The following is a 22,281-nucleotide window of genomic DNA, read 5'->3' as shown; positions in this document are numbered from 1 at the left end:
TTAGTCGACATGACTTGGTTCTGCAGCATCACACATTAGCATGTTTTATCTCATTATGACCTCAGCGCATTGCAAATAACACTAAAAGCCTTTTAATAGTGATATGAATTAATTTAGAACTCACCGGAAAGAAAATGCAGCGAGCAAAACAACAAAAAGCTGGGGATTGCAGAGAGCTCTATCCGCTCATCTCGCCGCTGCAATCCAAGCCTGACGTCTTTGTTTAGTAATATCGGATACATGGGATCCCTCACGTTGCCTCCAGGATGGAAAACGATGAAAAGAGAGCCCATCATCCAGCTTCTTGCCTTCACGATCGTGTGATCTAACGTTGCAACCGACAACACAACACATACGAACCATAGGTGAAGCTGTATCCTGTGTCTGGCCAACTGTCATGGCGGAAGGGGGCGTGGGCCACCTCCCGTGACATCACGCTCCAAAGCCCTATACTCACCAAAACGCCGTGCATTTACCGAGACTTTCAACCCCAGGTAGGCCAATTATGGATCTTCGGATCCACATTATGTCAGCAGCTCCACCGCGAACTATGTTAAAAACAAACACCGCTCCCGCCTCACAGATGACAGCTTACAGTCCTGCGTAAAGATGAAAGTGACTTCACTGTGCGCAGAGGTTCAGGAGCAGAAGTTCCATTGTAAACATATCACGAAAGACCTGACGATGTTTCCATGAACATGCTTTTCGGCATCTCTTTACTGACCACTTTTCACACACGGTTGCTGTACGCATACAGCCGGCTGTAGCTTTTCAGCTCACAGCCCAACAACACAACAGCAAAGAGAGCACAGACTTTAAGGCGGCGAGGCGTGATTGCAGGTGTAGCTCAGGTGCGTACGCCTCCCATAAATATAAATAAACAAACAAATATTTATGCAGAATTTTGCAAATATTTATTTTTCATTTTTTTAGTAGCATAGTGCTTTTTTCCAATTGATTTTTTAAAATTCAGGTCAAGGCTCTGCTATGCTCCAAAAGCCCAAAGGCGATATAAGGGTGGCGGCTCACAACAGTTTTTCTTTGCTACATGGATCATTTTAGTTCAGCTGGGTCTCTTTCCTTTTTGTTATATTTCTTAAAGAGTTCAAAATGTGCTCATTACATAAATAAAATGTAACTTTCTCTGTAGCACTTCATGGATTTCATAAGCAACACACTTTAGTTGTTCACACAAAGCATAAAGGTAGAAAAATAAATATATACAGTGTTATCTTCATTTTAGATGTCCCAGTGTTTTCTTTTGCGTGGAAACTGGGTCCAAATGGCTCTTTGGTTGTTAAAGGTTGCTGACCCCTGAGCTAGTACATTTTGAGGAGTTTTATTGGATTTAGTTCAGGGAAAATGGGGGTCAATGGTATCAGCTCCTTCATCCTCCAGGAATCGACTGGATATTCTTGCCACATAAAGCCGGGCACTGTACCGCACCAGGAGGAACCCAGGACCCACTGCACCGGTGTACGGTCTGATAGCGGGTCCAAGAATTTCATCTTGAAACCTAATGGCAGTCAGGCTGCTGTTCCTCACTCTGTAGAGGTCTGTGTATATAACTCCCATCACTGACCCACCACCAAACCAGTCATGCTGATCGATGTTACAGGCAGCATAACTTCCTCCACGGCTTCTCCAGACCCTTTCACATCTGTCACATGTGCTCAGGGTGAACCTGTTTTCATCTGTGAAAAGCACAGGGTGTCAGTGATGAACCTGCCAGTTCTGGTATTCTATGGCAAATGTCAATTGAGCTCTACAGTGTCAGGTTGTGATTAAAGTGTCCACTAGAGAATGTTGGGCCCTCAGACCACTCTCATGAAGTCTGTTTCTGATTGTTTGGTTCGAGACATTCACACCAGTGTCCTGCTGGAGGTCATTTTGTAGCTCTGGCAGTGCTCATCCTGTTCCTAAGTTGAACAAAGGAGCACTAGCGGGCCTGGTGATGTCCAGCGCTCCTAAAGCAACCGTGTGTCTCTTGCAATCTCCTCCCTGCTCTTGAGACTGTGCAGGAGACACAGCAAACATTCTGGAAATGGCACGTATGAAATGCAAAATTAATAAAATAAAAATAAAAAGAACAGTCAGAAAAGATGAAAAAGCAATTCCTGTTTTGGTGCTTGTCTCATTGTTGCTCCTCTTATGCCCTTGTTGTTAATTTCTTTAACAACAAAGCAGCTGAAACTGATTAACAACTCCGACTGCTACTTAACTGAGCACATCAATACCCCAGAAGTGTAAATGACTTGAAGCTGTACTCTCATTAAAAAGTCTTCCTTTAATCCGTCCACAGCCAAAACCTGGGTTGGCTTGTTTCTTTGACCTGTCTGTCATGGTTTTGAGTTTGTTTTAAATCGTTCTATTTTTATTTTGTAATCCCCACTCAGTCTCTACCCCACACTCCTGTAATAATCTACGCTGCTCTGAGGATTCGCTTGTATTCAATCACTTGTGTTCAATTATCCAATCAGATCTTTCTCCAGTGTGGGTATATAAATATGCTGGTTTCCTTCTGTCACGTCCTGGATTCTCTTTTCACAAGTCGGACTTCCAGACACGTTTATTTTCTCCTCACATTTCTTGATAGTTGACCTTTTCCTGCATGACTTCCGGACTCGTCTATGTGTTCTGCCTTTTGCCAGCTCCTTCGCTGCTTTGTCTGCCTGGTTGACTGCCTACTCGTGCATGCTTTTGGCCTGGATGAACTTTTCCACTGTCTCCTGTGTTTTACTTTCCTCCTTTGAACATTACAGATTTCCTCCTCATCCACTGCAGCTAAGTGACCTAAGGAGGTCATGAGCATCAAACTATCCCACATCACCTGCATGTCATCACTGCCCTCCACAGCACATTACCCGCCTGACCCAGCGGTGCAAGTGTAACAGCTGCTGCCAGTCTATACATGCAAGCATTCAACTTTTCCATTTTTGTGTTTTTCCTTTTTCACCCCGGCCTTCAGGCCTGGCTTATTTTTAAACCTCACATACATTAGCACATGTGTGCCATCATTTCAGACGTATTTATTTATTAATTATTGTTGTTACTATTTGTTCTGTGGCAGTTGTTTGAAAACAGTCTATAAATCAGTTTGTTTAACCATGTGTACAGTTCTCGTAATTTTAATTTGGCCTCCGTTTTTAAAGCTGTAGATTCATATTTGGATTTTTTAAATGGTTTAAGACACTTCCAATCACAACTATTGCAAATCAGCTTGATGGACACGACCAAAAGCTGGATTCCCTCCGAGTGTAGCCACTTTGTAAGCATGAATGTATCCATTGAAAGTGATCCTGACAGAAATCAACTCCTATTCTTTCAATATTAGACTAACAAGACTTGCTTTTGCACTGCGAGTATGTTTCAGAGCTGAATTTGGTTTTTGCTTGTCACTTTGGAGACTCCTATATCAGAGCTCTTGTCTCTCAGGAGACTGCATGTAACCTGAGAGCCTCCAGCAGAAATACTGCATCTAAAAGTGCAACTAAATCAGCACCACAAACCACTTGGGAAAATCAAATGAAATAAGTTCTTGACCTCTTGTACAAGACGCACACTTACCAGAGATCCTTTGCTGATTTTATTTAATAGTTATTGATCCCCTTATATTCTCTTTAAATGCTTCCCTGTGGGAGTGTTATGTTGTCTAAAATCATTTTATACTAAATTGGTTTTATGTCTTGTATGGTGGTTCATTTTCTACTTGCTGTTAAAGGGTTTGAGTGTCTTGTTCCTTGCGTGAAGCACTTCAAAATTGAAGTGCTTTATAAACTGAGACCAAATGTTTTTTAGGTAATAAAAAATGTGAGACTCAAAGTTGAGATTACTTGAGACTTTGTCCTTGTAGTTTCTATTCGTGTGATGAATAACTACAAACATCGGTGCAGTGGTTAGCAACATCGGCTCACAGCAAGATGTTTCTGGGTTTGAAACATCGCCACAAACAACACGTGTTTTTTTTTTATAGAGGAACAAATGTTAACTCTACCTGCACTGGTACTCTGCATGGCTTCCTCCCATAGTCTGCAAACATGCTAAGCTAACTGATTGTAGGCATGAATAGTTGTCTGTCTCTGTGTTACCCTGTAATAGACTGGGGACCTGTACAGGATGTGCCCTGCGTCTCACTCTATGACAGCTGGGATAGGTTTTAACCTTAAGTGGAAGAAAATCGATGGATGGATGAGACTGCATCATCTAAAGCATATTGGCCTTTTTTCAATCAAAAACCATACACACTCATCTTTACTAAAAAAAGAAAGAAAAAAAAAAGAACTTGTTTTGGGTTATTTTAAATAATCACAAACATTTAATTAAAACTACAACGGAGATGTCTGGTACTGTCCCACTTCTACATCTAAAAATATCAAACATCAAGATTATTTTCTATTTTTTCTATTTTCTATCAAACTATACATACTTAGGGATGCAAATAAACCTCTGCACTCACACAGACCTATTGCTCTGTTCTTCAAGATGCCTGCATCAGCTAGATTGCAGTGCAGGAGGTGGGGAGGGGGGGGGGGGCATTTTAGTGTGTGTGTGTGTGTGTAGAAGGAGACGGGTAGGTGGGTGGGAATACTGCAGAGTTGGCAGCTGGAGCCAATAAAAGACCGCCCTGTGGAAATTAGATGTAAAGGAATTTTGGCAACTTCCACAGTCGCACTGTTAAGACACTGGAGGCATCCGAGACTTGAACTTATCACATGCTATGAAGGCTCCTTCAGAGGAAACCAAACAGTGCAGTTCTATCGTGAATTACATCCTCAGTCCACCACATCCATCTGCAGTAAAATAAGTCTCTAAGTCCTCAGAAAAATCATAATAAGGACTACTGCAGTTTTTACTCCATATGTTCCCTGTAATATGTCACACGAGCATATTTGTTATTGTGTAAAATGAGGTCTGCATATAAATTAGACCAGAATTATGGTTCCCTGTTCACTCAGCTCAAAAGGAAAGAATGTTGTTTTCAGAGACTGTAGACAAAGATACATAACATTTGTTCCCTGGTGTCCCACAGAGGTTTCCCGTGGGGAGCTTTATCTGTTGTGTTCTGCCCTAAGTAATTTTGGGGGAAATGTACATTCAACACAAACTGTTGACATGATACAAGAATTTGAGAATCAGCAGAGCAATCTCCAAAAAAAAAAAAAGGCAAACACATTTGATAAATACTCAGTGAGCTTATTTGTAATCCCTTTTCGGGCTTTGTTTACGTTCAGTCACCTCGACTGGACAGCTTCGGCTGGGATGGAACAAGCTAAGTACAACTGGCTGGATGGAGGAAGAGACTGAAAAAAATACTGCAACGGTAAAATAAATCTGGCAAGCTTTAGCGGAGGTTGTTTTTACAGCTGTGATCATAAACAGCACAATTAAGCTTCATGCATGTAGATCATGTTAAAATCTTTGATTTGTGAGTATACATTTGTATGTGTGCGGACATGTATATTGAAAAAGGGAAAAAAAAAGGATAACTAGTCTGAAAATGATGGCGAATACAGCCATCAGGCAGCCAAAGGGAAGTACGCTAAAGGAATATTTTCTGAGGGTGTTTGCAGTGTTTTACATCCACTCACAGAGACAACCCGAAGTTGAGCTCCATTTTAATGAAACAAATCCTGCTTTTAAACACAGCACATCTACATAGCCTAAGGCCACGTTTGGTTTAATGTTATTTCCCAGATGTTGATGTTCATATGTAGCGTATACGTGACAGGAAATTCAGTTGCTCTCCACGTGCAGAGTACTCACAGTTTGCAGACCGTATGTTGGCTGGATCATTGTCAATTTGTAGCCTTTACTTTTTCACAGTGTTCCCCCCAGTATGTTTGTTCCAACACTAGTGGTGAACACTTTAGTATGACACATAAAGATGTGTCTGCTTATCTGCAGCAATCTAAATAGCGGTAAAACCATTCCTCACTGCTTTAGTGTGATCCTGCAGTGGTCTAGAACATATGGTGAACTAGACAAGCAAGTTTACTCAATGGATGTTGCTTTGTGACGCCTCCAAAGTTTCTTCCGTTGCGCTCCATGATCTGTTTATGTAGAGAAGGACTCTTTCGTCCATGAACTTCGCAGATTCAATGCCTTTGACTGGATTTGGTGCATGGAAGATAGAGGCTGAAGAGCAATGTGCTCTTACTCGTAGACATGTCAGAGCACAACACAATGAGGTGTAAGGGAATGCTGAAGGACCAACTTCAAATACAGATCACTGAAAAGACTTTTACGCTACTCCTTCTCTGCTTAAAATGTTTCCTTCTACACCAAAGAAGGCCTTTGTTGCATTGCTTAAATGTTTATATGTGGGTGTTGCATGCAGATGAAACAGTAGCTATGGTCACAGGCCCTACAAAGGCAATGAATAACCTTGAATGAATGATGGTGATAATGTTAGTTCACGGAGCATTTTGGAGTTAGTTAAATGTGGGACCAAAATGAAGATAAATGGTTATCGTCTAGGAAAACAGGCAATTTAATTAAAAAGTGATAATCTAATATTCACTAAATGCATGTAAGTAATTTGCATATATTTAGGTCCTAACTTTCTTCTAGATATTTAATATAAATTCAGTTTTGTCAATAACAAAAAAAGGTTCAAATGACATCTGATGTATTTTTAGGAACCATATAGGAATTTCGTCTTGTCAGAAATAACTGTAAGTATCTCTGTTGGAGATCATTTATCTTTCTGTTCCTTAACCACCCTCCCTTAATCAATTCATTTACTTCTCATTTGTACACGGGGATCTGCCCAGCCCGGGTGCCACCACCAGTCCCCTCAGAGGCCTTCCCCAAACTGCAGCCTCAATTCATGCCTGTAGCGTTTGACCCGATAAATACACGCTGGGCGATTATTTTGACAGCACAACGTTTTATTCAGAGACGTGGGTTTATTCGCAGCCACTCCCGCTCTCTGCAGCTGTCACGTCCGCCGCTGGCTGGGGCGCTGGCGGGAGCGGCTCGTCCGCCGCTGGCTGGGGCGCTGGCGGGAGCGGCTCCGGCAGCCCCTCCCGCGACTCCTCTTCCTCCAGCCGGTGCAGACCCTCGCGCGCCTCGTCTGCCGCCTCCGGTCGGAGCGGCTCGTCCACCGCTCCCGGCAGGAGCAGCCCTTCACCCGGCTGTTCCCCCTCCTCCGGCAGGCGCAGATCCCCGCGCGCCTCGTCTGCCCCCTCCGGCTGCTCAGGTGCCCCACGCGGCTCCTCCACCGCTTCACTGTCCTTGGTACACACCTGTGGGGGTGGCGCCCAGGCCCAGAGCAGCGCCGCCAGCTCCCCGATCCGTTGCAGGTGGCGCTCGGACTGGTCCTGTAGCTCTAGCTGCTGGCGACGCACCTCCGCCGCCTGCTCCCGCTGGGCGGCCGCCATTTCGGCCACCCTCTGGGCCAGCTCCTCCACTCCCTGGCTCCGATAAGAACCCGCCGTGCCGCCTCCTGGGTTTCGGCACCACTGTGGCAGGAATAAGGCACGGCGGGTCCAGGGATCAGTGTTTTCAGACATCTTTATTCAAAACACCACACACACCTGAGTCCCCGTGTTTTTAACGTGGCGGGCGTGATTGCGGATGCCGTGCAGGTGCGTCCGCCCTCCCTGCACGCCACCGCAGACCACGCCCCACCACAATGCCCAACCTATCTGCCATATCTACTAGAAACACTGTCAAACCCAAAACCTAAATTTGTTATTTTAGTAGCTAGAGCAGCTGCTAATATCTAACGTTATCATTTTTGACTTTGCCATACTATCCAGAAAGTGAACGTTATAAAATACTGCTGAAAATAGTGCCGAACAGAGTGGTGAAAGTGAATCAAAACATCAATGTTGTATGCAGTGAATTCAATCAGCTGAAATATGGTGACAGGCTCTGCACATCTGAGGACATTCTGTCATTTCTTGCATTGCTTTCTTTTGCAGTACACTCGCTCACATTTTATAATCTTTTCAAGTGCTGCTCACACTTTTTCTATGTGGCTAACCTTTTGTCTCCATGTATGTAGCTTTGGTTTTCAGTAATGCACCACTTTTACTAGTCAGCAGTGGGTCCATTCATCATCACTCCACCCCAGCACAGAACAGTGCTGCAAGCTTCGGTGGAGGACATTTTTCCTTCACACTGATTCTCTCTCCCTCTCTGTCTCTCTCTCACACACACACACACACACACACACACACACACACACACACACACACACACAGAAGGAACAGCAGACCAAATGAAATGTCCTTTGACTGTCCGAAGACTGTCCTCACCCTCCCCTTTCTGTCAACGTATCGATGATCATCTGCAGCTTTAAAAAAAAAAAATAGTTTAAAGACAAAAAACAATAAAAACAAAAATAAGAAGCAATGAAAAATGGAAATAGTTTAGCATAATCACAAAATCTAATATGAGGCTGACTAACACAAACAGCTGTGCTCTTAAGTTAAAATAGGGCCGCTGTATATGTCCAATGCAGTCCCATGTCTTCATGGTCTCACATGAAGTTGGTTCTGAGTGTTGCGCTCATGTCATTGAAAGCATGTGGCCAAAGAAAGGCTGAATACAAGTTAAAACAGGATATCTTTAGACTGCAAGAACAAAATAAAAGAGAAATAACGAGACTATGAAGGAAACCCAAATCAAATGCTTGATACTTTCAGCTAATAGCAAACAGAATGATGAGCTTAGCAACATAACAAGGTCAGGATGTCCATACAAGACGACAATGGGGTATACTTACAGGATCCTTTCTGTGTTAAATAAAAACAGCTCGACAAGTACTCTCCAGTAGGTACGTTTATCATTAACTATAATATGCTTACCTAAAATGGAGGGTTCAACACAAGTTGCAAACCACTGAGCAGTTTCAATAACAGCAGGTTTTTTTTAAACTGAGTCCAGCTCTTCAAGCACAACCTGTACCAGACTGATTGGAAGAAAAAGGTTTCTAAATGGCGCATAACAACTCATATGAGGCATTCAATATCATCTGATGAAGCTGTAAAGCAGCGGACCCCAACCCCCGGGCCTCGGACCGGTACCGGTCCGTGAGTCGTTTGGTACCGGGCCGCGAGAGTTGAGGCTCAGGTGTGAAATGTATAGTTTTCAGGGTTTTTATCGGTTTTCAGCGTTATTTTGTTATCGTTTTTATCATTTACTCGGCTTTCCTGGGTCTTTTCACGTGTGTTATGAATAAATTTTCTCTTTTTTTCGGTACCGGTGCTAGTTTGATTTTGTTGTATTTATCCGCGACACCTTAAAGGCCGGTCCATGAAAATATTGTCAGGCATAATCCGGTCCGTGGCGCAAAAAAGGTTGGGGGCCGCTGCTGTAAAGCACAGGAATGCGTGGTTTCACAGGGCATTGCTGGTGTTCATTTATGATACAACAGAATACAGAAGATGAAGTGGAGCGTGGAGCATGCAGAGCGTTCTGTTCATTTTCAGCCAAAGTTGATCGGGCGGCACTTCAATACCCACATGGGGTGGCTGTAGCTCAGGTGGCAGAGCAGGTCAGCCACTAGTCAGAAGGTCGGTGGTTCGATCCCAGGCTGCCTCCTGGCTGTATGTCAAATATCCTTGGGCAAGATACTAGTGTGTGAATGACTGAATGTAGTGTAAAGCGCTTTGGGGTCCTTAGGGACTGAGTAAAGCGCTATACAAATGCAGGCCATTTACCATGGACATTCTGAGGAAAGCCAGCCTGGAGTTTTTGAAGGAAAAGGCTTGAAATATGCCAAGTCGGCTGTGACTTCATCTTAACTCAATCAGGCTGTAATTTAATTGCTATATATAAAACGAAATGATCCACAAACAAACAAAAAGCAAAGGCAGCTGTAGAAAACACATGGCAAAAAAACAAAAGAGGAAATGCTTCTTTGGGTTTTGGTTCCAGACTTCGGGCAGCCATTGCCTTCAAAGGATTTAGTAATAATTTAGGTTTTATTTATGGTTATGTGCACATAAGGCCCATAGAGCAGGGCAAAGTGTAATTGTTCACAGATTATATTAGATTAAATATTATATTGAATCATATTTCACCTCATTGGATTAAAGCAGTCCACTGTACCAATGTGCATAACCTTCCAGATCATCCAGTTCTTTATTCATCTGTGAAAAGTTGGCTAAGATTATCTAATAATTTCAAAGCTAAACCAGTCCATTTATCACATTTCCTCTTCTTGAAACGATCGCACAGCACAGCCATATTTGATATAATCATGCTCTTATTTTACAGTCATTTAGTCACTTTTCAAAAGGGATTTGCTAAAGATCAAACACAAGATCCATCTTCTCCAGTAAATGCTAGTGGGGATAAAAATACTTAATAATGTTTGTTCATGTTTTAAGTCCGGCTTTGATTTCTTTGTTCCTTCATCCTTTCTGCCCTTTTTGTTCGACTTCTCTTTCCGCCTCCAGCATAATGAATGCATACACAGCAGCCATGTCTGATGAGAATTAATTATTACCATCAGAACATCACAATACGACTGCACATGGAAGTCAGTGGCCCGTGACTGCACATTCAAGTGTGTACACAATGGGTTTTTGTAATAATAAGATCATATATCATAACAAAACCAATGCAAAGAATTATATAGAAAAACATAATGGAAATTTATATATATATCCATCCAAGTTACATGGTTTACTAATATCTATCTATCTATCTATCTATCTATCTATATATATATATATATATATTAGGGGTGCAACGATACTCGTATCGATATTGAACCGTTCGATACAGTGCTTTCGGTTCGGTATGCATATGTATCGAACAATACAACATTTTTCATTTATTTTATCAACTTTCCTTCTGACGGTGCTGTCTGTGTTGAGCGCTCAGTGGATCTGCGCTCGACAGTGCAGCCTAGACGGAGTAGTTGAACACAGATTCACTGAGTGCAGGGCAAGCTAGCGAGAAGGAAGTTAAGCTCTCCTTGCAACATGGCAAATTGAACCTCCCCCACCCTCATTCAGATCTGGCGTTTGGAACTATTTTGGTTTTCATGTGAAGTATGACCCTGAAGGTAAGCGGACTAAAGTAAAGCAGTATGTTGGATGTGCCAGCAATGCTCAATTACATGGGTGGGAACTAGTGTGTTAGCGCAGTTAGCTCGTTAACGTGTTGGCCGTCCAGCCCCACGCACGGGGCAATCCGCAGTAGCTCGTTAACGGAGATTTGCCGTGTTGTGGCGTTAACCTCATTTCAGATTAACGCTGACAGCACTAGTGGGAACACAACGAATATGACTGCACATTTACTCCTCTGCTGAGAATATAGCCCAGAAGAAGCGTATAGTATAGCTTTTATTTTGGAAAGAGCCATTTCTCTGTAATAAACTCTCTTTTCCAAAGATGAGTGATTCCTCAATCAGATACAGGGCTCGCAAAATCGCTAGTCCGACGTCCTGGGGCTAGCGATTTTTCCAGTCGGGCTGCCCTGCCCTGCCCTGCCCTGCCCTGCCCTGCCCTGCCCTGCCCTGCCCTGCCCTGCCCTGCCCTGCCCTGCCCTGCCCTGCCCTGCCCTGCCCTGCCCTGCCCTGCCCGTCGGCCTATCGTAGGAAGGAAAAATATATGTCAATGCTTTTGCATTCTTTCGGAAATGTAGCTGGGTAATTATGTCATTGGCATCGGTGAGCCACTGTCAATATGTGACATATTGAAATCACATTTGAATTTGCGCTTGTTTTTTGCTTTCACTTTGCAATCGCTCGAACTGTGTATAGAGAGCGACAGTACTGATTGGTGAGTGATGGTAATTTGCGCACCAATTCCTCTGACATCGTCTCATCAATCGTTAGCTTACTATGCAAACATGACAAGTGAAATCTCCCGCAGCTTAAACATGTGAGAGATTGATCGTGCATAGAATCACTGAGCGTTATGTGAGTGCGTGTGTAAAAGCAGCAGGATATATATTTTAGTTCTGCTGAGCCAAATAAGACAGGTCAGGGTGAAGAAGTGACAGCCAAAGAAAAGCTTACCACAAAATGGAAAAGTTATGACAAATCAGACTATAAGGCAAAAAGAAAGTGCAGCTCTATGGTTTCATGGACAAAAGAATTTCTGTGGCTGCAATATGACGAGCTAAATAACCAGGGCTGCACATAAGTGGTCCGCAGGTGCGCATTCGCTGTCAAAATAAAAAACGCGCACAAGATAAGAAGTTGCAACGCGTGTTTGCATACATAAGATTTTCTGGAGGAGGACAGACATTTGTTTAGAACTCTTAAAGATGTCGAAGAAGCTCCTTTAAGCAATTACTTTGGTGTTCCTCCACCTCCAAAGAAATGTCAGGAGTCCGAACCACAAAAGAAGCGCGTATTCTTGGAAAAGTGGTTGCAGGAGGTGAGCTGGCTTCAAACAAATGATGAACGCACAGAGATGTGGTGCAGAATGTGCCGTGAAAATTTAATAAATGACAAATTAATAAAAAGCATGAACATTTTTTTTGTATCGAAAAAATATCGAACCGTGACACCAAAGTATCGAACCGAACCAAACCGAGAATTTTGTGTATCGTTGCACCCCTAATATATATATATATATATATTCTTGGAAAAGTGGTTGCAGGAGGTGAGCTGGCTTCAAACAAATGATGAACGCACAGAGATGTGGTGCAGAATGTGCCGTGAAAATTTAATAAATGACAAATTAATAAAAAGCATGAACATTTTTTTTGTATCGAAAAAATACCGAACCGTGACACCAAAGTATTGAACCGAACCGTGAATTTTGTGTATTGTTGCACCCCTAATATATATATATATATATATATATGTGTGTGTGTGTGTGTGTGTGTGTGTGTGTGTGTGTTTGTGTATTGTGCTGTATTGTGCTGTGCATGATACACCTTGGAAATGGTTATGATTACATATTTATACCACAATTTCTAACTAACTGTGGAGGACAACAGATTTATTTGCTTCTATATTTACAACTCGTGTTTCTATTGTGTTGCTATATTTACTCCATAAGACTGGAAATACATCGCATCAGTAGTCTAACATCAAACTGTTTGCTGATGTTTTGTGTTGCTATAAATTCCCCCAGCATGTCTCCGAGAGTCAAAGAAAAGAACAAAATAAATCAGAGTAATATAAAATGCCTTGCATTGCAGATTGGACTATCTTGCATAGCACAGCCGTGTGTGCGTTTGATTGTTTGTGTGTAAAAGAGTGTTTCGCAAATGAGGATTTTATCTCTTGCAAATGTCTCGGTTAAAATTGTACATTTTTATCAAACAAGGACGTTTTCATACCTGAGCCTGTAGTTTCAGTTCTCTGAAGCTGAAAGGCTGTTTATCATTTTCTCGCTGATTATTTCTATCTGCCAGCTTTGAAAATGTGACCTCTCTGTGCCTGTCATCAGAGGCTACCTGTGCATCAAAAAGGATCTGCTCAAAGCAGGATGGTCAAACACACAAAACCCTCTGATGGAGGCGTGAAAGACGAGCTGTAACCTCAGCTTTCACATTTGTTTTCTGTGAAGGGAGTTTTCTGTAATATTTTTGGGGCGAGTCGTTCAGAACTATCTTTAAGCTATTTATTGAGACTACCAGGCCTGGGAGTTTAAGGGTCCTTAATTCCATATAATTTTTAAATAGAAACTAATGATTTTGGTTCATTACAGTTGGTGAGCACATTAACAAGTTCTGGGGAACTGTAAAAAGAACAGCTGGACACTAAATACTACATTTCTCTAGAGGGCTCGTGGGAAATGCAGACCTCATTCAAGATGAAGAGTCCACTCTTCTATGTTGTGCAAACTGGCAACCAAACACATTATAAATAACTGGATATTTCCAGAAACCAGCTTCTCCATGCTTCTCCCCTGCTTATAAGATTTGACAAACTAATCCACCCAATGTCAGCTCCAGTGATTCTTCGGGATGTTTTAAATTGCAGTGCACAGCACAATCGATCTAGCCTTGTAGAGTAATCGTCTGTATGGTGTAACAACACAGTACACATCAATAAATATATTTAATTGTACTGGAGAATTAAATAAAAAATAACCATTTTGCTCCATTTCTGTGTCATATTTCTTGCAACATTTTCAGATGATGAGGTTTCCAAAACAACTCTGTGAAAAATTATACTGAGCCTGCAACAGGCTCAAACTCACTAGAACGTCTTGTTCATGAGTCAAAATAAGGTTTTGCGTTAATGAACTGACAAATTCCTTCGACATTTTATTAACCAAGTTGGTCAAAGTGTTCAGATGTTTTTTTCAGAATGGAGCTGGACTTTCCTTACATTCTTGTAGTACTTGTTTCCACTGACCTTTAGTGCCTGCTGTACCAGGCTGCTGATTTTCTGTGAATGCCTGAATGCTATTATGAGTCAAAGTGAGTATTTCCCAGATACTGATTCCAAGAGCACAAGGTTCTACTTTCTAAAGAAAAATAGCAGTTATATTTGCATGCCTTGCGTGAGGAAATAGGTTTTTCTTCCACATTATAGTAAGATATGTAGTGCTACTATGTGCAGTAGTAAGTTGCTGTAATGCAGTAATGAATGAATTGCTTGGAATTAGTGGAAAACATGTTGCTTCTGTCCCTTATTGTTCACAAGTTTTTATTAGTTATTATTTAACACTGAGTGTGTTTGCTATCATGACAGTCTATTGTAAGATCATCAAACTGTAGGATGGCTCACTAATCTGTGCATCGGTTAACTCAACAGTCACACAGGCCAAAAGATTGCCGAGTAACCTCCTGGCAACTACCAGCTGCAAGAAATGCGATTGCTGGGGGTTGGTGGCAGTCACTAAGTGAAACTGGCTAGAAAAAGATGCTTCGTGTGGTTGCAATCTTTGATGGCAGATTGCTATCTAGTCTGCAACTAGTCTGCAAACACTTGCCAACTACTCACAGAGTGGTAGTGAAAAAGGAAAGTATTGCCTTCAAAGTAAAAGTTGCACCTGTTGGAATAGGATTAAGGATGATGGCTAAAATGGAGAGAATGTTGTCTCCGGGAGTTTAGCTGATTTGATTTAGAGCGGCAAGGTATGGTGGGTGTGTTCCGGTTAAAGAACACGGAGGCAGCTTCCAAGTTTAGGAGATTTATTCAGCTGTGGTCTGTAGTAATGATACATAAAGCAACTATCAGTACAGCACACATAAAATATTCAACATGTCTAGACATTATTCTAGCACAGAGATAGCACAAGGAACTGTATTCAACACTCACATCTATAACAACTTCAACAATTACACAAGATCTATAATTAGCATTAACTAGCTTAGTAGCTTACATAGCATATTAGCGTATTAGCGTATTAGCATATTAGCGTATTAGCATAGGATAACATTAGCATAGCCACGAGAGAACAAATGTAAACAGCAACATCATCATGTCTGTTCACAACATCATGTAAACAGAACCCACCTTCTGGCATTCACACACAGCAATAAACCAAAACCCACGAGATACTGGTGAGAAGACACAAGGAAAAATGCTGGCTATCAGCAGCTACAAAGGCAGACTAGCAGCACGCGGCACAGAGTGGTGCATTCAAGGAGCGTCAGCATAGACATGGTGAGTTCAATGACGTAGGACATATCAAATTCCACAGCGCAAACACTATCTATCGACAAACCACAACACTTCTACCAAGCAAATAACGTGTAAACAGTGGGCTTTCTAACACAGCCGCCCCCGACTGTCTGCACAGACAGTCGAATCCAAGGTAGAAAGGTCACTCAGGTACGTGGATCCTTATCATCTTCAAGCATAGGGAGTGAGACCAAGCGGGCTACTGGTCGAATATACGTTCGATCTTTGACCTTAACAGCAGCAGTCCGGATACGTCCATCAGCTCCAGGGTAAGTAGTCGTTACCTTACCAACAGGCCATAAAGCTCTTGGGAGCTGAGGATCAACTATGAGCACCACTTGGTCCAGTTTGAGGCACTCTGCATCCTTCTGCCACTTCTGTCTCTCTTGCAAGTTAGGCAGGTAGTGACGGATGAATCGGGACCAGAAATGGTCGACAAGAACTTGACTATGTCTCCATCTGCGACTCCCGATAAGGTTACTGGGATCGTAAACCACTTGAGGGAGTGATGCATCATAGCGTCCCATCAGCAGGATGTTAGGTGTGATGGGGTCTGGATCTGCTATGTCTGATGAGACGTAGCCGAGAGGTTTAGCATTCATGATGCCTCCACTTCCACAAGTACCGTACGAAGCACAGTTTCAGGGACCGTCTGCTCCTTGAGTACGACTTTAAGAGCAGTTTTCACGGACCTGACCTCTCTCTCCCAGGCGCCACCGAAGTGAGGAGCACTGGGGGGGTTGAAACGGAAAGCGATCTGCTGCTCTGCCAAACGCTCCTTCAACTGAGGCGCCATGGTCCCAAAGGCCTCATGGAGCTCTCGGGCTCCACCGACAAAATTTGTCCCGTTGTCACACAGGAGCTCAAAAGGTTTGCCTCTTCTGGCAATAAAGCGCCTTAACGACATCAGAAAGGAGTCAGTGTCAAGACTCTCGAGGAGGTCTAGATGCACACAACGGGTCGTCATGCACTTGAAGACTATGCCCCAACGCTTCTCTGTTCGACGTCCAATTTTCACAGTAAAGGGTCCAAAACAATCGACTCCAGTCGAGTAAAAGGGTGGTTTATACAGACGCAGACGAGCTGGTGGCAGATCTGCCACCTTTGGGATGGAAGGATTGGCGCGCCAAGCCTGACACTGCCTGCAGTCCCTCTGATACTGTCTGACTGCTTCCCTCCCCCGAAGGATCCAGAACTGGCGACGTAGTTCAGCCAACACTCTTTCTGGTCCAGGATGGAGGAGGGTCTCATCAAAATCCTGGATGATGAGCTTAGTCAGAGGATGTTTTGGGTCTAGTATGATCGGGTGGATGGCGTCTAGCTCCAGCTGCTCAACTCTCCGTAACCTTCCACCAACTCTGATGAATTCCGTATCCTTATCATATTCGGGTGATAAGGAGTTCAAACGGCTGTTGGTTGGCAATGGTCTGCCAGACCTGAGTGCCTTGGCCTCCTCTGGGAATGACTCTGACTGGGCCTTCATCAGGAGGAGTTTCTCAGCTTTGATGTAATCGTCTGCTTCACTGTGTGAACTTGAGTTTGGGTCAGCCGCCCCATGTAGGGACTGCACTGTTGTCTTCATGAGATCCTTCCAGGTGGAGAACATGCTGATTTCAGGAAGTTGAGGGCAGGAGTCAACCCTAACCTGTCCACAGAAATATGATTTCTTCAGCTCACCATCCTCTGGCTCTGGATATGCTGGTGGGCTGGTCGGCCAATGATCCTCGGATCGACGTAAAAACTCAGGACCTTGGTGCCACCGGTGTGGTCGTGACAGCTCCTTCAAGGTCTTGCCCCGGGTAATGTCATCAGCAGGGTTATTCGCGCTATCCACATATCTCCAGGTGCTCCCATCTGTAAGACTCTGGATCTCTGCCACCCGCGTGCCCACAAAAACTTTATAGCTGCAAGATTCTGACTTGATCCAGTGGAGAACGGTAGTAGAGTCCGACCAGAGAATAACCTTCCGAATGGGCAGCGTGAGCTCAGCTTGAAGGAGACCAGCTAGTTGTGCACCAGTGAGAGCGGCACTTAGCTCCAACCGTGGCATGGACAACTGTTTCTTTGGAGCCACTCGGGATCTAGCCATTACAAAGGCAACATAGACTTCCTTCTGAGCAGTTTCTGTCCGCAGGTAAGCGACAGACCCATATGCTCTCTCGGAAGCGTCGCAAAAGATGTGAAGGTCTCTGCTCGAAGCAGACGAATCAGCCGATGCTGGTGCATAACATCTGGGGATTTCCATCTGGATAAGATCCGGAATCTCCTTTTCCCAGGCAAGCCATCTGTCACGAAGGCTAGGTGGCTGGATCGGGTCGTCCCAGCCGAGCTGCTCCTTCCAAAGATCCTGTACCAGAATCTTGGCCCGCGTGGTGAACGGCACTATATAACCTAGCGGATCATACTGACACGCAAGTGTTTTGTAGACGTTTCTCAGTGTGGGTTCAGTTCTCTCCCCCAGTCGATGTCTGTATTTGAAGGAGTCACGAAGGCAATCCCATGTCAATCCCAGAGTTGGCTCCCACAGGTCCGTGCTAGACTGAGAGAGCCATAGGTCACTACTCTCAGATCTGACATTGGATGGAAGATGTTCAATGACAGCAGGAATGTTGCTGGCCCATTGACGTATCTCAAAGCCCCCGGTGTGAAGCAGCTGGCGCAGACTGTCGACTAGGGCCTTAGCTTCCTCTTGGGAGTGGGTGCTGCGGAGGCAGTTATCCACGTAGAACGACTGCTCTACACAATCGACGAGGTCATGATTGGAACTACAAGTGTCCCGGACGTGCTGCTGCAATGCATAGATGGCACAGCAAGGACTACATGTAGTGCCAAATGGTAGCACTTGCCATTCATAGATCTTCGGCTCTTCATTCCTCTTCATGTCCCGCCAGAGGAAGCGCAGCACTGGTTTGTCTTCTGGCAACAGGCGTATCTGGTGGAACATACCTTTGATGTCGCCACTCACAGCAACTGGATACTGTCGAAACCGAAGAAGAACTCCTAGCAAAGATGGACCTAGGGCAGGTCCAGGGAGGAGAATAGAGTTGAGGGACTTCCCTTCGTACTGGAAAGAACAGTTAAAGACGATCCTGTCCTTGTTATTGTGTCGCACCATGTGGTGAGGTATGAACCAGGATTCTGCAGTGGTTCTAGCTATCTCATGTGGCACCACAGCTACATAGCCCAACTTCTCTAGCTTCTGAATCTCCTGACGATACACTTCAGCGCATTGTGGGTCTTTGACAAGTCTCCTCTCTGTACTGCGCAGACTTGGTAAGACTGCTTCCATAGGAGCTTGAAGCGTGGCGGAGTTGGCGCGACGAAGCAGTGGTGTGGCATACCTCTGTGTCCCGTCGACAGTGACCCTGATGGTGGATGTCTGGAGTAGGTTCAGAGCTTGCTGATCTTGCTTCGATCGGGTTACCTGCTTCTCGCTCACATAAGGCAGCGTATCAATCTGCCAGAGACGCTCAACATTCCTGAAAAGCTCACTGGTTGGCACAACTGTTGTTGTGAACAGGCACTGCTGCTCAGTTGCAGGAGTCTGGTCGATACTGATGGGACCTTGGAGCGACCAACCAAGCTTCGTATGGACAGCGATGGGTCCCCCTGTCGGGCCCAGATGAACTGGTGCTGTAGGTGCCAGGAGATGAGGCATGTCAGAGCCGATAAGCAGCAGAGGTTGAACATGGTCTACCAAAGGCAGAGGTAAGTCACGCAGGTGTTCATAGCGGCGTTGGAGAATCCTCACCGGATAGGAATGTTCTGAGAGACCAAGGGCCTCGGCGGTGAATGCCTTTTGTATATGATACTTCTCCCCAGGTTTGTAGGGGGAAGACACATGGAAGGAGACTGAGGCACCATGAAGCTGCACTACCTCTTGGTGGACAGTCCGCAGGGTAAGTGTCTCAGGCTCTGGGGTGAGGTTTAAGCGTCGAACAGCTTGTGGTAAAATGATGCTTCGTTCTGAGCCATCATCAAGTATTGCATGAGTCTCCAATGTTTGGTCCCTGTTGTACAGCAAGACCTTTACAACCTTCAGCATCACCTTGGGGGAACGGTTTGGTCTATCCAAGTACACTGTTGTAGTCGAGCAGTCATCATGAGCACACTCTTCTGGATCTGCTGGACAGCATCATGCAGTACAGTCAGGTGTTGCTCTCTGCAGGTATTACAAGGTCGTTTGAGGGTGCAAACCTCTGGCTGGTGAGTTCTTCCACATTTCCAGCACCGCTGTTCATCAGTTAACCACCTCACCATCTGGTCGGTGGTCAGTTTCTTAAACTCTACACAAGCGTTCAGGAAATGCTCCTTATTCTCGCAGCGCGGACAGTATGGTTTTGGTCTGGATGAGGACTTTGGTCGGAAAGAACTCCCTTCTGCGCTGGGGTTTTCCCGGGAAGTCAGGAAGAAGGCTGTAGATTTCTCCTTTGGTGTATGGGGAAGACGCTGGTCTTTCTTTGTCGGCTTATAAGCTTCAGGGCTATAGAGTGAAGCAGCTCTACCTGCGATGCGCTTCGCTTGGGATTTCATGTGCAGCCAGGAACTCAGATCAGGCAGGGTATAGGTTTGGTCAGTACCTGTCCGAAGAATGCCTTGGTTCAGGCAATGCTCTACAAACCCATCGCGATAACTGGGTGGCATCTTACTCAGTAGTCGGTCGACATGAGACCCACATCTTAGCTCAAAGCCGTTCTGGCCCTCCAGTGTCCTAAGCATTCCTACTAGAGATTGGATAGACAAGGCAAATGCATCAAAGGCTTCTGCGTCGCCGAATTTGATAGCTGGAGCATTCAGAATTGTGCCCAATTCACTTTGGACGAGCTGACGGGGTTGCCCATACTTGTCCTGCAGGGCGTGCATGGCCATGGTGTACGGCGTTGGGTCGTGCATGTATGCCTTAGCTAGCTGGATTGCACTAGGTAGCCGTAGGTGCCCAAGCAGCACTTGATATTTATACTGCTCATTCAGGTGTGGATGACTGTTCAACAGGTTGTCAAGGGCCATTTTCAATAAGGCAAAATCACTTTCACGGCCACTCTCAAAGGAGGGAATCATAGGTTTGGGAATGCCATAACCTGTGGCGAGGAAAGGGTATGCATTAGCTGTCGGTAGTTGATGTAGCTCGGACTTAGTCCGGGTGGGAGAGCAAGATGACTCTGCTTTGGCAGGGTTGGTGCAGGCTGCACGAGCGTACTGAGATGGCTGAACTGAGAATGGAGTAGATGCCTGGTAAGAGGTATCAGGTGCAAAGGTAGTAGACCGAGGTCCAGCTGGAACAGTTGGGTGCAGCACTTGGGGCATGCATTGAGAATGCAATGGATGCGAGGCCATGGTTACTGGAGGTGGAGCTACCACGGGCGCTGGAGGCTGAGTCACGGTAAGTGTTGAGGGTGGAGCGCCTAGCGGTAGAGGAGGCTGACCCACGGGACCGACTGAAGGTAGAGGTGCATGGGAGCTCGAAATACTATTCTCCGATGGGCATGGTGAGACTCTGGAACCACTGGGTTCTTGTGCTTTCTCTTTAAGGAGAGAAGTAACCATCTTGGCTATCTCCAACTCGTTTACCCTCTTCTTTAGCTGTCGTCGCCTCTCCAGCTGTCTGCTCAACGACTCTTGGGTTCTAATGGCTTCTTCTTGTAGCTGCTGGGCCTCTCTGGCTTGAGCTTGAAGTCGTTGACATTCATATTCGACTTGTTGATCCTCTTCTAGGTGCTGTTGGAATTCCTCAAGTTCCATCTGCTTTACTCGCTCTTCGAGCTGGGCTGTTTCCAGGTCTGATAATGCGTGGGAAGGGAATCTGCCTATCGACGAGCGTGATGCCCTTGTGGACCTGGAGCTGGAGCTCTTGTGGGATGAGCGTGCTTTACCACTATGTGAACACTGGGAAGCAGTAGCCGGTTGCGTGGTTTGAGTTTGTCCCTCAAGAGGGAGTGTTGAAACCTCATAATCGGTCAGGTAAGCAGGTGGCCGTCGCTCTCTCTGTGAAACACGTGGAGGTGCTGAGTCAGTCTGGACATCTGTCTGTTCCATACCTTAATCAGTACTCTAATCCGGCTCGAAGGACCATAAAATGGAGAGAATGTTGTCTCCGGGAGTTTAGCTGATTTGATTTAGAGCGGCAAGGTATGGTGGGTGTGTTCCGGTTAAAGAACACGGAGGCAGCTTCCAAGTTTAGGAGATTTATTCAGCTGTGGTCTGTAGTAATGATACATAAAGCAACTATCAGTACAGCACACATAAAATATTCAACATGTCTAGACATTATTCTAGCACAGAGATAGCACAAGGAACTGTATTCAACACTCACATCTATAACAACTTCAACAATTACACAAGATCTATAATTAGCATTAACTAGCTTAGTAGCTTACATAGCATATTAGCGTATTAGCGTATTAGCATATTAGCGTATTAGCATAGGATAACATTAGCATAGCCACGAGAGAACAAATGCACACAATAGCAGCTGACATACACAACATCATGTAAACAGAACCCACCTTCTGGCATTCACACACAGCAATAAACCAAAACCCACGAGATACTGGTGAGAAGACACAAGGAAAAATGCTGGCTATCAGCAGCTACAAAGGCAGACTAGCAGCACACGGCACAGAGTGGTGCATTCAAGGAGCGTCAGCATAGACATGGTGAGTTCAATGATGTAGGACATATCAAATTCCACAGCGCAAACACTATCTATCGACAAACCACAACAC

At 44.7% G+C, this 22,281-nt stretch overlaps 1 protein-coding gene and 1 long non-coding RNA gene across 2 annotated transcripts in view; one reads left to right on the top strand and one right to left on the bottom strand.

The window, feature by feature from the left end:
* LOC146517292 (uncharacterized) overlaps positions 1-22,281 on the top strand; it is a 378,392-nt gene that overhangs the window by 276,579 nt on the left and 79,532 nt on the right. The window lies entirely within an intron of this gene.
* LOC146517296 (uncharacterized) lies at positions 14,948-21,592 on the bottom strand. Its single transcript, XM_085163050.1, has 3 exons — positions 19,735-21,592; positions 15,392-19,681; positions 14,948-15,081 (listed from the first exon to the last, which is right to left on the bottom strand). The coding sequence occupies exons 1-2, from the start codon at positions 21,590-21,592 to the stop codon at positions 16,158-16,160; spliced, it is 5,382 nt and encodes a 1,793-aa protein (XP_085019176.1). The 3' UTR covers positions 14,948-15,081; positions 15,392-16,157.

Source organism: Neolamprologus multifasciatus, chromosome 6 (assembly GCF_963576455.1).
Source record: "Neolamprologus multifasciatus chromosome 6, fNeoMul1.2, whole genome shotgun sequence".
In the NCBI taxonomy this organism is placed as follows: domain Eukaryota; kingdom Metazoa; phylum Chordata; class Actinopteri; order Cichliformes; family Cichlidae; genus Neolamprologus; species Neolamprologus multifasciatus.
Note: the sequence above shows the minus strand (reverse complement) of the source record. Positions and strands in the feature narration are given on the sequence as shown.